The 16,351-nt window shown below is 37.9% G+C and overlaps 1 protein-coding gene across 1 annotated transcript; it reads right to left on the bottom strand.

Annotated features, from left to right (window-relative positions):
* Positions 1 to 12,202: 12,202 nt before the first annotated feature.
* On the bottom strand, positions 12,203 to 14,118 carry LOC117786987 (odorant receptor 67c). The gene is made up of 4 exons (XM_034625422.1): positions 13,319 to 14,118; positions 12,535 to 12,733; positions 12,322 to 12,477; positions 12,203 to 12,262 (listed from the first exon to the last, which is right to left on the bottom strand). The coding sequence occupies exons 1-4, from the start codon at positions 14,116 to 14,118 to the stop codon at positions 12,203 to 12,205; spliced, it is 1,215 nt and encodes a 404-aa protein (XP_034481313.1).
* Between the last annotated feature and the right edge of the window lie 2,233 nt (positions 14,119 to 16,351).

Raw genomic sequence — 16,351 nt, 5'->3', positions numbered from 1 at the left:
AAATGCCAAGGGAGACGGAGGGAACTGGATTTACTCTTGGTAGGTGTTCAAATGCCACTTACAAACCTGGGCTATTGATGGCCAACATTGCGGCGAGTTTCCATTACGAAATCTGCTCAATCATTGTCGGCCATAAACTAATTTTTATTGGCGCAAAGTCGCTACACTCAGTCGAAGCGGCAACTGCAACTTTTCAGACATCTTTCCTTACACGCAGCGCATTCGCTGAACCAGGTTGACCGAACCCAATAACCCACGTTCCTTTCGCTCCTTTGGCTTGGTCGTAAAATAATTTACATGCGCCGGCGCTACAAGCAATGGGCTGATCTTCATTAGAGCTCAAATGGCTTTCCAATTCGTAATGGCTTTTGGAAACTCGCGGGCCAAGAGGCACAGAGACCACCAGGAATGGCAACATTCAATGATGACATAATTTGTAGCCGCCAAGTGTATCAAAGAATTATGAACATGCAATTTGTGCAATGTTTATGAAGTCGTAAATACCCGAGACTATTTGCTGATACCCATGCACTGATAGCTTTAGTCAGTGCATTTGCAGCAAAGCCCAATTTGCTTTGGATTTTGCAGCCCTGGCAGCTGTCACATGCAATTAGAACTGCGCACCACACACACTAATTAACTGCCAGAAGTCTTGGGCCAGAAGATGCCTTACCTTTCTGCAATGCTTTCAAGTCTCGGCTCCCGGCTTTCGAGTAGACACTTGTAATGTCGCAGCGCCACTCGAGGGAGCCCAAAGCAGGACCCGGACCCGGATCCGGCCCAGCTGTTTGTCAACAGGCTGCAGGCTACAGGCTACAGTTTTCATGCTGTAAGACACGCCACGAAATGAAAAGAAATTGCCACTGTCTGTCGGGCTTAAAAGTAAAGAAACGAAGCAAAAAAAAATAAAATATATATATATATATAAAAGGAGGAAAATCGCGTAAAGGGGCAAAGCCCGTAGAGAAAGCCAAAGGAAAGCAGAGAAGAGGAAAGGAGAGGAAAGGAAACGCAACCATCTGCACGAATTGTAATTGAAAAGATTTCCCTTGAAGGAATTACAAGCGACGCCGCGGCGTCGTCCTTGTCTGAGCTGCAAATTTAATAAGGAAGCCCCGGCGAGCTTATATTGTACTTTGTGTGAAAAATAATAGTTTTTTAAATGCACTGTGCAATTTGCCGGAGTGTTGGCGGCTACACGACCAAAACGACGCCAGATTTTATGAACTGCAAAATATTTTTGTGGCTAAAGTCCAAGCCGAAGCAAAATATGCGCGTAATTAAGAAATATTAGTGAGTTGCTGGCATTCAACATTTGAAGGCATTCTTTCCGAGTTGCCCCCGCAAGCGGTCTACAAATGCTAAATGAAAATTCTGTGGCATTTCCAAATGAAATGCATGGCACATGGAGTGAGAAGAACGAAGAGAAGAGAAGGAAACAACGGGGGCAGAGGAGTCACTGGTCACTGTCCGATGCGGTTTGCGGTAAATGTGGAATTTACAATTTGAAAGTACAGTGGCTGAAGGTATTTCATATTATGCACTCCATTTATACATGTATGCATTACAGAATATACACATAATATTAAAACACTGCTTAGATTTGCACACATTTTGGATAACTGAAATGAAATAATTAAGTAACTAAATATTATGAAAATAAACATTGCTAACATTTGCATGGAAATCAAATGAAAGCGAATGCAAATAACTCAAATGCAAATAATTAAAAAAGCTTAAAGCCTTTTTCTGCTCACAATAGAGAAATAAAGAATGATATATTAAACACTGAACATAATTAATTTTTATAAAGTAGAATAGATGAAGCATTTTAAAGTATTTAACAAATGAATTTGGACTCTTTCTTCAATACAACTTCTTCAGTTTTTACTTAACAATTTTATAATTTTACTGTCTTTCAGTTAGTGTCATTAAAATTAAGGACAGAGACTCTGTCACAGAGTCTCAAGCATCAGACAACTGTCAAGTGGCACATGGCAAACCAAAAGAAAACTGCAAAATGTTTGCCACAAAAGTGGGCAAGTTTTCATCAGAGTAGGCGGTGACTGTACCTTTTCATGTTCTGCGCGAATTCGTAGACTAAAAGGAACTTCCTTTTGGAAGTGCAATTGGGAAAGAGTCTGTCGCGGGCCAAAAAAGAAAACTGCACAAGGGTCGCCGATGAACTCAGGTGGCAAATTAAAGTATTACGATAATTTAATGCGCTGGGGAACTGAAACTGAGCCCAGACAATGCAATTATGAGCAGCAAATTAGTGCGACTTCTCTTCCTTAGGGAAAGGGGGTTGCCCAGGGGCTTTGCCTTTGCCTATCACAACAATTAAATGCAGTCTCAAAGGTAAATGGTAAACAGACCATAATCAATAATGAAATCAATGCAGACCGCACAATCGATCGCAAATCGACACTTTTATACACACAACCAACTAACAACTACAACAACAGGAACAGAAACAGGAACAAAAAGAATCGGCAAAGTGAGCATTGATCGTTTGGTGTGAAAACGTGCGACGAGGGGTGCGTCCTCAGGGGTGAACCAGGCACAACCCCTAGCCGAACGACCCGTCACAGTTTTTTCCTTTTCTTGTTCTATAGATTTTTTATATATTGTATTTCGGAAAAAAAGGTTAATAGGCTTAATTCTGGCATACACTTTCGACTTTTATTGAATGTAAAATTTGCCCAAGCACTTGAAACTGACAATTTTAGCTGTCAGTTTGTGTCGCCGACTGAGAGGTCTCTGACTTTGCTTTATTGACTTGTTAGCGCCGTCAAAATCCCATTTGTATGTCAATAAATTTGCAAAAAAAAATCTGAACAGAGAGGGCGCCCAGACAGTCAGAGGAAGAGAGACAGAGTTGCAGAAAGAGTGTGTGTGTGTGAGAGAGAGAGGAGATACCGCCATGTTGTGGGCTGCCTGTTGCTGCTTTGGGTTGAGCAAATTGGCTGTTGATTGATGTGCTCACGTAGACAGCGATGAGCTGCTAAGATTAATGTGGTTTTAAGTTAGTGGAAAAGTTACGAGTTACGAGCTATGAGCTATGAGATAGGAGATACGAGTACGTGTACCAGTCTGTTTTTATATAAGTAGTTGATGAAGTTGCCCATTCAATTAAGTTGTTGAAAATTAAAACCATTGAGCTGGAAAATGTAGGCAAGGCGGGGAAATCGTTGGCAATTAATCAAGCAGCATTTAGAATTCATTTGTGTTTAAATGTAAAATATATGTAAATAAATGTGCATTCAATAGGATTTCAAACTTATCTATTACTTTTACAACACGTTCTAAGTAAATGTTTTGATAAACAGATGTTTTATGTGATTTTCAAACATCACTAAAGCTTCCACACCCAAATATATTTAAAGTGTTGTAATTAGCATTTATGTTATGCTTCAACAATTAAGATGCAACTAAAGCTTTTCGGAATTGGCCATAAACTAAACACTTTACATTTTGACATAGCCATGTCATAAAGCCATAAATCATCAGCTAGCAGCTCGTTATCCTGCTACTCCAAGTACAACCAACTGCAGTCATTATTTCAGCCATAAAATGCTGCTCGCGGTATGCATATTATGCCATTAAGCCAAATCCCACAGTCAGACAACAAGCTATTCACGCACTCGCATTTGCATTTTATGCGCCGTATTTCATTAGTTTTTTTCTATGATTCTTTTTTTTTTCATTTTTTTCGATTTTAGCTTATTGCAGCTCTTCACGAAATCAAGTCAGAATATATAACATAAAACGCATCCGACAGCTTGTCAGAAACAATGCGCTTTTAAGCTAACAAGCGTGTGCGAAACGAAACGCAACAACAACAGCAACAACAACGACAATAACAACAATACCAAAATCCATTTGCATTAAAATTTATAGAGCGTAAACTGTGCGCTTTTTTAATTTCATTTAAATATTTTTTACTTTTTTTTTTTTCTTGGTTTTGCATCCCTGAAAAACTGTTACAGTTTGGCTATAAAATTACATTTTTTTTTATAGAAAAAGTCCTTTTTGTTGTTAACGAAGAATATGTCAGCATGTGATTGCCAGCACAAAAAAAATATATATAAAATTAAAAAAAAAAATAAATAAAAACGTAGCGGAAATTATATGCGTGCAGGGAAAAAGAAACAGAAGCAACAACATCGACGGAGCTGGTCCTTTGGCAGCAGAGCTAAAAGGAAACCTGAACTCATACCGTATACGGCAATCATACCCGGACTGTAAGCGTAAGTACGCAGCACATATTGTTGCCATGTCAGGGCACTTTTTTTATTCCAGTTTTGTGTTGTTATTTTTTTTTTTTGGGTTTTTTTTTGTTGCTTTTGCCACACTATTTTAATTTTCCGAGTCCTTCTCTCAGTCGCTGCCGTCGCACGAACAATTGAATTATTTTTGTACGTGAAATCAGCGAGGGGTGGGACGATGCCCATTAGCGCAGCGCCACCCTACTATCATCATCATCGTCATGGACCTCCTCATCATCGCCATTGCTACCATTCCTCATCATCACCAAAAAAAAAAAAAAAATAATGCTTTTGTAAAAAAATTTGTAGCTAAAGTTGTACGACGTGACTGCGAGGAACTTTTTTTATTTCTCAATTTTTTTTTTTGGTCATTTTTTGCTTTCTATTATAATTTTTTTTATGTTGTTACAAATTTTTAGACGGCTTGATTGGAATGTCAGATAAAGTCAAATGGATTTCAGCGTAAATTAAGTTCCTGTTTGCTCAAAATGGGGCGGCAAAATGATTTCCTCATCTACACGCAGCTGCAGCCGTTGTCCAAGTTTTTCCAATAGATTGTAAAGATTGAAAAAGTTTTTGAAGTGGAAAATGTGAACTAAAAAGTTTATATTTAGAAAAAGCAAATTAGCAAAATTTGAAACGATATGCAAACTGTACTTTATTTTTTTTTTAAACAATTTATAGCTGATGTGGCTTCAAAGGAAATTATTATAACATATAAATTTAGTTCCAAAAATGATTGATAAATTTTAATATCCATATCATCCGCTTTCTTGATATGTTATTAAACTAATTAGCGATTTTACTTATTTGCGTTTCTGCGCACACAAAGTTGGAATTCCTTCGGCATCTTTGTTTCGACTGAGGCAGCTTGAGAACATCCCACAGATACAACATCTTTCGGCATTACAAGGCGAAAAAGTATCTCAAGGTCTCTGAACAGCTTGCAATCTACAATGGGTTGATCAAGTTGTTAGTTTACCCAAGGGGTAAATTGTAACAGACCGGTTTAACCGGTTCCCATTAAAAAATATTGTGGTATTTTTTTTATGAAAATATTTGGCACATTTCAATAAATAGAGAATTGTAGGTTAATCCGGGACTCAAATATTAGTTACTGAGCGAAGCGGGACGCAGCTGCACCCAAATGACAACCAAGTTTCAACAATTTCCAGGTAAAAATTTCAATTAAAAATGGGTTGGAAAATATGCAAACTAATATAAAAAGAGAGGCAAGAGGAAAAGGGTTGTGGGATAGCTTGAAAAGACGCACAGCATCAGGAGCATTATCATCTGCTTTGATTCGGGCGATCGACGATCCCTCAAAATAAAAATAGGAAGAAAAAAAACAAAACGATCGCCACTTTGGGCGCACATTGTGAGAACAAGAACAATCACCCTTTCATTCATATACTTATACATTCATTCATTAATTCATTCATTCATTCATTTAGTTATTCAGCTATTCTGTGTACGTTGACAAAACTGTAGCGCCAGTTTCTAATGCCGCATTATCCTACTGTTTGGCCTGTGTCCTGTGAAGTGACATTCGTCTCATTTGAATATTCCTTGTGTGCCACAGTCTTTCCCACGATTTATGCTTATGATTGCCGCTTCCGAAGACTCTTCGTTTCCTTGGTTGCTTGGTGCCTTCACTTAACCCGTGTCAAACTATGCCGCACTCGAAATCCTTATGCTAATGCAGTAGCCGTAACTCTTGTTCTTGGTCCTGCCACAGGTTTAGCTGCAGCCTAATGTAATAAAATATAATTTATGCATGGCCTTTGTATGTTTGGCAATTGTTGAAAATTATTTACACGCTTTTAATTGGCATTCAAGTGGTTGCGATCAAAGGCAGCCACCTCCTGCTGCTCCTGCTGCTCCTGTCGTAGTTTCATCCTGCATTCTGTATCCTGCATCCTGGCCAATGCTAAGCTAAATAACTGTTTACCTCATTAGTGTTGGCCAGAAGCTTACCGGCTGCTGTAGTTCATACACATAATTAATAATTTCATTTCGTCTGTTAAAGCAAAGCTCAGCAGAGACAGAATGGGAGAGAGAGGGAGAGAGAGAGAAAGAGAGTGATTGAGAGAGAGAGAGAGAGAGAGGGAGAGTGAGAGGAAGTCCGACGCATATCAGTTGCTTCTCAACAACAGCAGCAGCAGAAAAATGAGAGAAAAAAAGTAATTATGCCGACTAAGAGCTTCATCAGACATCCCATTATGCAACCAGAACTGCACTCGACAAGCGGCCCACACATGCCACACTGTGTGGCAGGGTGGCAGGGTGGCAGGTGGGAGGGAGGCATAACAAAAGCAGTCGGACTACCTTTGTGCCCACAGCGAAAGGCAGCCGACGTCGTCATCATATCATCATGTTTGCATATGAAGTGCAGTGGGCGTGGCATGCACTTCAGTTGCGGCATTGAAAAAAGAAAATAAAACAAAAAGGAAAAGCAGAAAAAATCTTGCGTCAGGATTAAAAATGCAGCGCATTGAATTTGCAGGAGGCTGCCACCTTTGCCACGCCTCCCGCCCCGCACATTTCGCAACAAATAATGATGCACTTGAAAATTGTTTTGGAGTGTGTGTGCACAACATCAGCAACAACAATAATGCCAGCAAAAAAATCATTAAAAAATGAATCCCACTTCGGGTTTCACCACCCAACCACCCACAAAGCGTGAGGAGAAACTGCGTCTGGTTTACATTATTAGAGAGAGAATCTGAATCTACATGCCCTGAATGTCATCAACGCCATTAATATTTCATTTAACGCTGCAATTGTCCTGAGAGCAACTACGGAACACACACACACACACACACACACACACACACACACACACACATCTACACCTCTAAATACACGTACTTCCCCCCTAAATAGCCCTAAAATGTTTAATTCATTTTATGCGATTTCATTCAGCGCCAGTTTTAATTATGAGCAGAGTTGCCCAGAGTGGGCCAGATCCACCCAGTGAAGTGGTTTACAGCCACAAGAGGAGCAGGGGAGGTCAGGAAAGGACGAGGAAGGAGCTAGTCAACTGACTTGTGTAATTTGTGCATAAGTTTCATTTACTTTGAGGGGGCGACATAATCTGCAGTTACCCTGTCCGTTGGCTAATGTCAGGTTATGCTCCTGGCTCCCTCTTCCCTCTTCCCTGTTCCCTGTCTCCCGACTGCCTGGTGCCTGATGCCTGGTGACAGCGCCATCTCACTCAAAAATTGTCTCAATGGCCTTGCCAGGATGCTGACAGGCTGAGACCAGGCTGGCTGTGATTATGCACTTGATGTGATGTGCATAAAGCTGAATTTTAATTACGAGTAAATATTTAAACCATTAAGCCTGAAGAGTGGACTGTCCAAGTGGTTCGAAAATACGTACAAAATATAAAAAGATGCCATCAAAAATGAATCGTTATAGAGGTAAATTTTTAATATAAAAATGAATACAATAAAAAAATTTAAGACATTATTCACAAAAAATTTGGCCTTTAAAAATATTGTAAATAATATACATATACATTATTTTTTCAGACAAAATCTCTAAGTCAAAATGTCGAAAACAACAAGAGAAAATGTCTTAATTCTAAGACAATGTCTTTCTGAGAGAATCAGCTATTCTATCTTATTAAATTCCCAGAACTATTTAAATAATCCATTTTTATTGAGTGTCCCTTTCAAGTCTCCAGGCTATAATTAATTAATATGATGTACAATTTGTATTGTGATTGTAAATATTTAAAAACATGGCTACAACCTGAATTGATGACCATAAATTTCAGCCGGACCATTGAATATAACGCCCGAGCAGGCAATTAAAATAAAAAATAGGCAAATTAAGCGACTTAATTAAAATAAATAAAAGTTTTGCATACAAAAAAATGCAAAATGAGTGCAGGCAGAAAGAGAAAAAAGTAAATGAATTTATTTGTATTTGTTGGAAATATTGTGTGGTAAATACAAGTGCAAATATATTAATTGCGAAAGGTTCGGCTTGGCTTCGATTAAAAGTTTCAACAGCATCCATCAAAGCGCTTCAATGAGTGTCGATAACAGTCGCTGCGAAAGTATGTGCACACAATAAATAAAATACATAAAATGTGAAACATAAAAACAAAATGATAAAAATTCTCCCATCGATCGCTTCAATGGCAAAGTTTTCAACAAAGGCATAAACAAAAAAAAATACGACTGCAACAACAAAATATTGCAGAATATATACTAATGGAAAAAATAATTTCATTTGTTGTTAACACGAATGAGGATGAGTGGTTACTGAAAAGGACCTATTACAATTGCTGTAGTTGCTGTTGTAGTTGCCGCCTTATTCCTCCGACTTCTGATTATGTGTATTTGCATGGCAAAGCAGTTGGCAGTTCCATTGCCATGTCCTGCGTCCTGCTTCCTCCTGCGGTATTTGCGAGGCTCTGGAGTGTGTCGCCTCTTGAAAGTAATAGCCAAAACGAAAGCATTCTCTCATTCTCTGGCCAGCCACTCCACAGCCCATTACCGCCTCTTGTCTCCACGTTGTTAACGTAATTTCCATAAAACATTTTGTTACTTATTTATCTTAATTAAAATAAATTTACATTTTTCTAATTTAAGAGCGCGACGGCAGCGGCAGCGGCAACACCAATACCAACAAGGCGACTAGTCAGCCCTGTTCGCCCCACCCCTGGACAGACCCCTTGTCACTTTTGTCGAGCACAAGTTGCCGGGCATTAGAGAGCGACATTTTCTTAACAAGCCAAAGGGACATTTGCCAGATCACGGACGGGGACAAGAACGAAACAACATCAACGACAACGAGAAAAAATGCTGAAAAAAAATGGAAGAAAACTCGACGTAATAGAAAGTTGCCTCCACGCTCTGCGTTTGGATCTCATTAGCGTTGCCAAGGGAAAGCAGGCGGACACGAGGCGTGGACGTCTTTTGAGCAGGACTCGTTGTTGTTTTTGTATGCTGTTGCCGTTGCCGTCTAAATGGCAGCCATTCCTGGCCAGCTCGCAGCCCTCAGCTCCCATTCCCCAGTTGGAATCACGAAAAAAGCAGCATAAAGAAATAAGAGCACGGACTTGGTCCTGCTCCTGCTCCTGCTGCCGCTTCTGGGACATCAGGGAAAGCATAAAATTAAAAGCTGACGAGCAAAATAAAAAGATTTTGCATATTTGCGTATACTTTGTAGCCGTTTCCAGTGTCCTGAAGCAATTCAATACAAAATGTTTGCCTTCTCAACTGAGACAATAAAAACAGAAATGAGGCAGAAGAAGTGAACGTGGAGGTGAAGCTGAAACTGATGAGGGACAACTGAAAGGTTAGATAGCAAAGTAACTAAGGTCTTTGAAGACGTCAAGTTATAAATAATATATTGTTTGTTTCTCTTAATACAGATGTAAGTAAAGGAATTCTCTAAAATAATAAATAAATAATAATACTGATGTAAGTAAAGGAATTCTATAAAATAATAAATAAATAATAATATTGATGTAAGTAAAGAAATTCTATAAAATAATAAATAAATAATAATACTGATGTCAGCAAAGGAATTCTATAAAATAATAAATAAACAATAATACTGATGTAAGTAAAGGAATTCTATAAAATAATAAATAAATAATAATGCTGATGTAAGTAAAGAAATTCTATAAAATAATAAATAAATAATAATACTGATGTCAGTAAAGGAATTCTATAAAATAATAAATAAATAATAATACTGATGTAAGTAAAAGAATTCTTTAAAATAATAAATAATTAATAATACTAATGTAAGTAAAGGAATTCTATAAAATAATAAATAAAAAAATGAAAAGAAATTCGATTAAATATATTCCCTTTAAATATACTAAATTAAGGAATATAATATTAAGAATTTGTTGATTAGAAAATATATGCAAGTTCCCCAGCAATATATTTCATCGACAGCAGACGTTTACTCTGATTTGGCTTACACGTATTTGGCCTAAACAGGGCATAAAACCGTTAAAAAGAAAAAGCGGCAACAAATCAAAAATCAATATCAGCTATCGCCATTTTGTAAGGTTCACAAAAGCGTCAAATGAAACCAATACAAAACCGTAACTAAATCTGTGTGTGTGTGTGTGTGTGTGTGTGTGTGCGAGTGTGTGTGTATGAGTGTGTACACAACAACTGACACAAGAAATGTTAGCAGGCATACAAAATCAACAACGCCCGCAACGGGGCAACATTTTTACATTTTTGCCATGCCGGAGAGGAGGAGGAGGAGTCAAGTCAGTCGAGCAGGCAAAGAAATGCGAAAAAAAAGGAGAAAAAGAAGCAGAATAAAAGCTGAAAAAGAAAACAGAAACAGAAACAGAAAAATAAAAATAAATTCAAAGCAAACGAGACTAAAATTATAAAAATTGCCCTCCTGGTGGTGCTGTTGCCGAGAGTGCGCGACCAGGACGAGCTGGACGAGGACGAGGACGACAGTACGAGAGAAGGCAAGGAGGCGAGGACGAATGAGGCGAGACGAACGCAATTCCAATACGGGACATCAACGTCAACGAGGGTGGCAAAGCAGCCCAACCAGGAGCTGGGTGATGCTGCTGATGTTGATGGACTATTGCCGGTGGTGGTGATGGTGTTGGTGGTGGTGGTGTTGGTGGTGCCGATGCTGCGAATGATGATGATGATGATGGTGGTGGTGGTGGTGGTTGTGGTGGTGGTACATAATGTGCCCCGTGCACTGCCGTTGGCCTGAACGCCGCATTAAGTTCAGCAAAATGAGTGATAGAGAGAGAGAGAGAGAGAGAAGAAGAGAGAGGGTGGCAGGGAGGTAGGTGGTGTACATGGGCCAAGGTACATACATACATATATATTCAAGTGTACATAGAACTGGCATGGCCCGCAGCGTCAATGGACCAAAATAATAACGACTAACGGCCTGTTAAGGGAAAATGCAACGATGAACGGCGATGAGAACGTTGACGGGATACAGAGGGAATGGGAAGTGGGGAGTGGGAAGTGGGGAATGGGAAATGGCATGGAAATGGAGCTGGCTTGGTGGCTCAAGGTTTTTTAAGTGGTTGCGCGTGACGTGTACGACGAACTGGCCAGGGGAAAGGGATAGAAAGAGGGGGAGCGGGCGGAGAAGTATGGCACTGTAGATGCCATTGGAGCTGCTGACGTGGTATTTGCCTGCTCTTGTTGACGCCGAGACATGGACATGGACATGGACATGGTCGGGGCTGTGGTCGTGAATGTGGATGTGGATGTGGCTGTGAATGCCTGCCTGGCAATTTTTTTCCACTTATTTGTACACAAAACTCTTGTTACTAGCTGCCATTATGATTTTGAAAAGCCATTGCTGCTGCTGCTTTTTTTTATTTGCCTTTTTTGTTTTTCTTTTTTTTCACTTGCTGCTTTTTTTCTTTTTTGCTGATTTGCTTTGCTTTCTGCCGCTCATTGAAAAACTGTGAAATTTTATAATAAGCATTTTTTTGCCGCTGCCGGATTATTGTCGATGATTGTGATTGCGTTTTATGTTGTTCCTTTTATTACCACTTGGGGAGTGGAATATTTGGAGGAAATGCCACTACTCTGGCATCGTTGTTGTTTTTTTTTTTTTTTGGACTGGACGTTGCTCTGGGGGCCATTCTGTGCGAGTTTTTTTTGTTATTGGTGCTGTAATATTCCTTTTGAAAAATGTTTGCTCCGTGTGCTATTCTTTTTTATTTTTCTTCTTTTTCCTCATTTTTTTTAAATACATTTTTTCTTGGCTTTTGATGCTCGTTCAGGCGCTATTGGTTTCAATTTAAGCTTATTAATTTTAAATGCGATTTTTAATTAAATATTATCAAAGTGTGTCGTGGCTGTCATTAGGTTTGTCGCTGTCACTGGGAATTTGCGAGGTGACTTTCAAGCGCTATATTCGATATATACGTTTTGGGTGGTAAATTTGTGTTTAGTTTAATTTCTGTAGTAGGTTGTTCTCAGTAGTGCAAAGAACTGATACGACATGCTGATTACCTGAATAAAATTAAATAACATTAATCCAAATATTGAACAGTCTTGAAAATAAAGCTCACCTTCATATAGGTAACTAGTGAAATAGGAGGAAATGTTGGAGGTCTAATCATAGCCGGTTTCTGGCTACGCATTATCATCATCTTCAGCAATATGCAATAAGTTTTGCTGCACTGAAACCAGTTCTGATTGTAAGCAGCATCACCCACTCGCAGACTCTGTAAATAATTATATTTTTAGATTTAATATAATTTAAGATTAATACTTCGTCTTACCGCAGCTATCAGAGCATCGCCGTAGTAACACACTAGAAATACTTGAACCATCGAGGTCATTAGAAAGATGCAATAGATCAGAATAACTTCAATTGTCGACTCGGTCACTTGAAAGGCAATGAAACAAATTTGCATTGAGGCCATCAGAAAGTTGAGTAGCAAGGAGAAACTATACATATTGTTAACGTGTTCGCAGAGTCTGTTAAAGATGAGAATAATTATAGTAAATAGGAAGTTAAGGTAATTATATTAATAAAGATCCACACTTTCAAGCAAAGATTGCAAATAAAAAGTATTTTAATTATTAAAATTAATTTAAATCATTATTTTTTGATAAAAGACAAATTAAATAATGAGAATTACATTTTTATTAAAAAATCACTGCGGACGTCACTTCGCGTTAGTGACGAAAGCAGTCTTAATAAACCATCTATTTAAAATTTGTATTACAAAAATAAAATATTTTGTAAAATAGAAAAAAAAAATTATATATTTGTTTTTAATATGAAAATGGAAAATGAGAGTTATATTAGGATTTTTAAGTTCGCGTTAGTGACGAAAGCAATCTTAATATAACATCTATTTAAAATTTGTATTACAAAAATAAAATATTTTGTAAAATAGAAAAAAATAATTATATATTTGTTTTTAATATGAAAATTGAAAATGAGAGTTATTTTAGGATTTTCAAGTTAAAATTTAAATTTACTTATTAATTAAATATTTTTTTTATTTTGATTAAAAGATAAGAGTTAATTATAATTAAAAATCATTTGTCACTCACGTCAGACACTTGTCATGGTATTTAATCATGGATGATAGAAAACGCACGTTTTCCAGATCCCGATCCGAGTGACAGGGATGCGTCTCCAGGCGTGTGGCAATGTAATTAAAGTGCATGCAGAGCTGAGTGATGACCACGACGAGCAGTAAGTCGGCACAGAGAAAGGCAATGCCGGCCAAGTAGGCGCCATGGGCTATATCCCAATATGTAATCCAATAGACCAAATTATTGCCGGTCGCATCGTATGGAAACCAGATGAGAAAACCAAAGTTCCGATCAAATGTCTCATAGCCCAGAAAATTGAACTTGATCGTCGCCTTGATAGCCGGATACAGAGTGAAGGTGGTCGTGTATGCCAGACAGAGGAAGGTAAAGATGCCAATGACACGTTTCATGGTTCTATCGAAATTCTCCATTTTGTACGCACGCTGCTCCTCCAATGTCCTTGGATGCATCTCCTCCAGTTCGTCCAGCAGGCGTGTCAATGTCTTCTTATGCAGCGCCATGGTGAACTGCTTACAGTCCGCAACGAGAGAGAATCCAATGCAAGGAGCAACTGCAATTGCCAGACGCACTGTTTCGAAGTCCTGCATGGATTTGTAGAAGAAAATCAACTCGCCACAGACCAATAAATTGAAGTTGATGAACCCCGCATACAAGTAGATCTTCAGCAGCAACGAGTTCAAAGGATTCGTCGACCGATGGGCATAGATGTCCTCGCCAATGGTCTTGTAGAGCCGCACAGGTGCCCGCATCATGTCTCCAAAGGAGCTAGGAGTCTCCACCAAATCCTGGCTCATGTTGTTCCTCGACTTTTATGTAAGTTCCTCGATTCAAATAATTTACAAAACTGTTTGACTTCTTTCCACTACTTGGCTCTTATATAGTCCGAATAGTTAACAAGAAATGGGCGTGGCTCGTAACTTTTTATGTCCCATCATGTCGCCTTTGCCAAGTGTTGATAATTGTGCGTAAACTTTTTCACTTCTACTAAAAGTATTTCTTCCCCCCCCCCCCTTGAAAAACTATGGACAGTCAATGTAATTAGCCCTTAGAGCTGTGAAGTTTATCAACTCTCAGCTGTGAGGTTCTCAGCAATCGGGAGGAGCTGTTAAGCTAATTGGCCCAAGACTCAGCGACCTTCACTAAATGCATTGATTAATGTTTCAAACTCAATTTGCACATTTTAATTGACATTGACGGAGCAAATTTAAGAAAAAGAATTTATATTTAAAATAAATGTTTATTTCAACAGATTATTAAATTAATTACAAATTTGATTCAGTTAACTTATGAATTATTTATAAACAAATTTAAGAAATATAATTTAAATTTAAAATAAATGTTTATTACATAAGATTATAAAATTAATAACAAATTTGATTCAGTTAACTTATGAATTATTTATAACCAAATTTAACAAATAGAATTTAAATTTAAAATTAATGTTTATTACGTAAGATTTTAAAAATCATTACAAATTTTATTCAGTTAACTTATGAATTATTTACAAACTAAATTGTTAACAAATTAATAAGAGCGCATCTAGAAACTTATTTATATCACTCATTAAATTTGAATTATATTAATTTCTTACATAATATAAATATATGGCAATTAATAACCATTGAAATTAATCAAATGCAGAAATATTCTTCACATTTTTGATCATAACGTAGTAATGTTTTTAAGATACAAGAACTTAATTAACTTTTACAATATAAATTCAATATAATATAGTCATAGTGCTTCTAAACGTGCCCTTCCCATAAAGTCAGCTTTTAACCCAATGAATATGAATAAATATATGATAATATAAGCAAGCTATAATAGCCTAACCCGTGCTGATAGAAACCAGGTCTAGTACGTGCCTTGACTGCAAGGCCAAAACGAAATTATGAATAGCCAAGTGAAAACCGCTTTCCTCCCACCTGGCCAAATTGGAGCTTGTCTCGGTCGAGTGGCAATGAATGGATTTGCGAGGAGTGCAAAGATTTGATTTTTTTTCCATTATGATAAATGTGTTCAAGTTGAATGAAATGAAAATAATTTTTCTTGTTATCCTGCCTCCTGAGCACAAATTGAGCAGAAAATAACTAATAAAGTCGAACGTTGACGTCGTACTACGACGACATGAATATAATGCAAAGTCGGCTTTGTGGATGCCACGGAGCAATGGAATATCCAACGATTGCCATAGACCATTAGCTGAGCAGAGAACTGGAAAGAGAACGGGGCATTGTCCAAGGGGCATGGGGCATGAGGCACGTGCAAAATGGCAGCACAAATTGAAATGCTGCTGCCACAATGGTTAATTTTCATTTCAATTTTCGCAGTTTTGTGACCACCCTCTTCACTCTTCACCTTTCTCAACTATCCCAGTCCACTTGCAACATTTTTTGCTCATTTGCTGCATTGAGATCTATCTTTTTTTCTTGCATTTTACAAAACTTTTGCTTCCAGCTGCGTGTGGCAAGGAAGAAACTTTTTGCGATTGCGTTGTGGAAATGCTTAAAACATATTGAAAAATGGTTCGCATTCTTCGGCTACAATTTTTTGGGGTCGGGTGTCTAAAAACTTTTGCCATTTGAATTATTTAATATGACCAGGAGCTGACGAAATGACAGACAGACAGACAGACAGACAGACATACAGACAGACAGACAGACAGACCGACATTCTAACAAGCCAAGTACAACAATGAATAAAAAAAAAAAACGTTAACAACAAAATCTATATCAAATTATTAAAGAAACTTTTTTGTTATTTTAAGAAGATACTTCTGTCGATACTTCAATACAAGTTTCGTTTAATTAGCACGTCGGTAGGTCCCCAAACCCAATTATTTTCAAAATGCGCTCTAAGCGATTCACGATTCACGATTCACTTTGACACTCAAATTTCGAATCTCTCTTTCACTCCACATTGCTCCTGCGAGCAGCGCATTGAGTGGAGTGAATATGTTCTAAGGGGTAATTGAGTCTGAGTGTATCCTGCTTGAGTGAAACTCAACTCAACTGAATTTAACTCAAC

The sequence above is a fragment of the Drosophila innubila genome, assembly GCF_004354385.1.
Source record: "Drosophila innubila isolate TH190305 chromosome 3L unlocalized genomic scaffold, UK_Dinn_1.0 0_D_3L, whole genome shotgun sequence".
NCBI lineage: Eukaryota > Metazoa > Arthropoda > Insecta > Diptera > Drosophilidae > Drosophila > Drosophila innubila.
Note: the sequence above shows the minus strand (reverse complement) of the source record. Positions and strands in the feature narration are given on the sequence as shown.

What these genes read in the sequence shown, in the direction of transcription:
- LOC117786987 (XM_034625422.1), bottom strand. Translation starts at nt 14,118, where the DNA reads ATGAGCCAGGATTTGGTGGAGACTCCTAGCTCCTTTGGAGACATGATG. An exon ending in TACCATGACAAGTGTCTGAC is followed by an intron (nt 12,734 to 13,318) that starts GTGAGTGACAAA and finishes CATCTTTAACAG; the next exon opens with ACTCTGCGAACACGTTAACA. An exon ending in CACTAGTTACCTATATGAAG is followed by an intron (nt 12,263 to 12,321) that starts GTGAGCTTTATT and finishes AATTTTATTCAG; the next exon opens with GTAATCAGCATGTCGTATCA.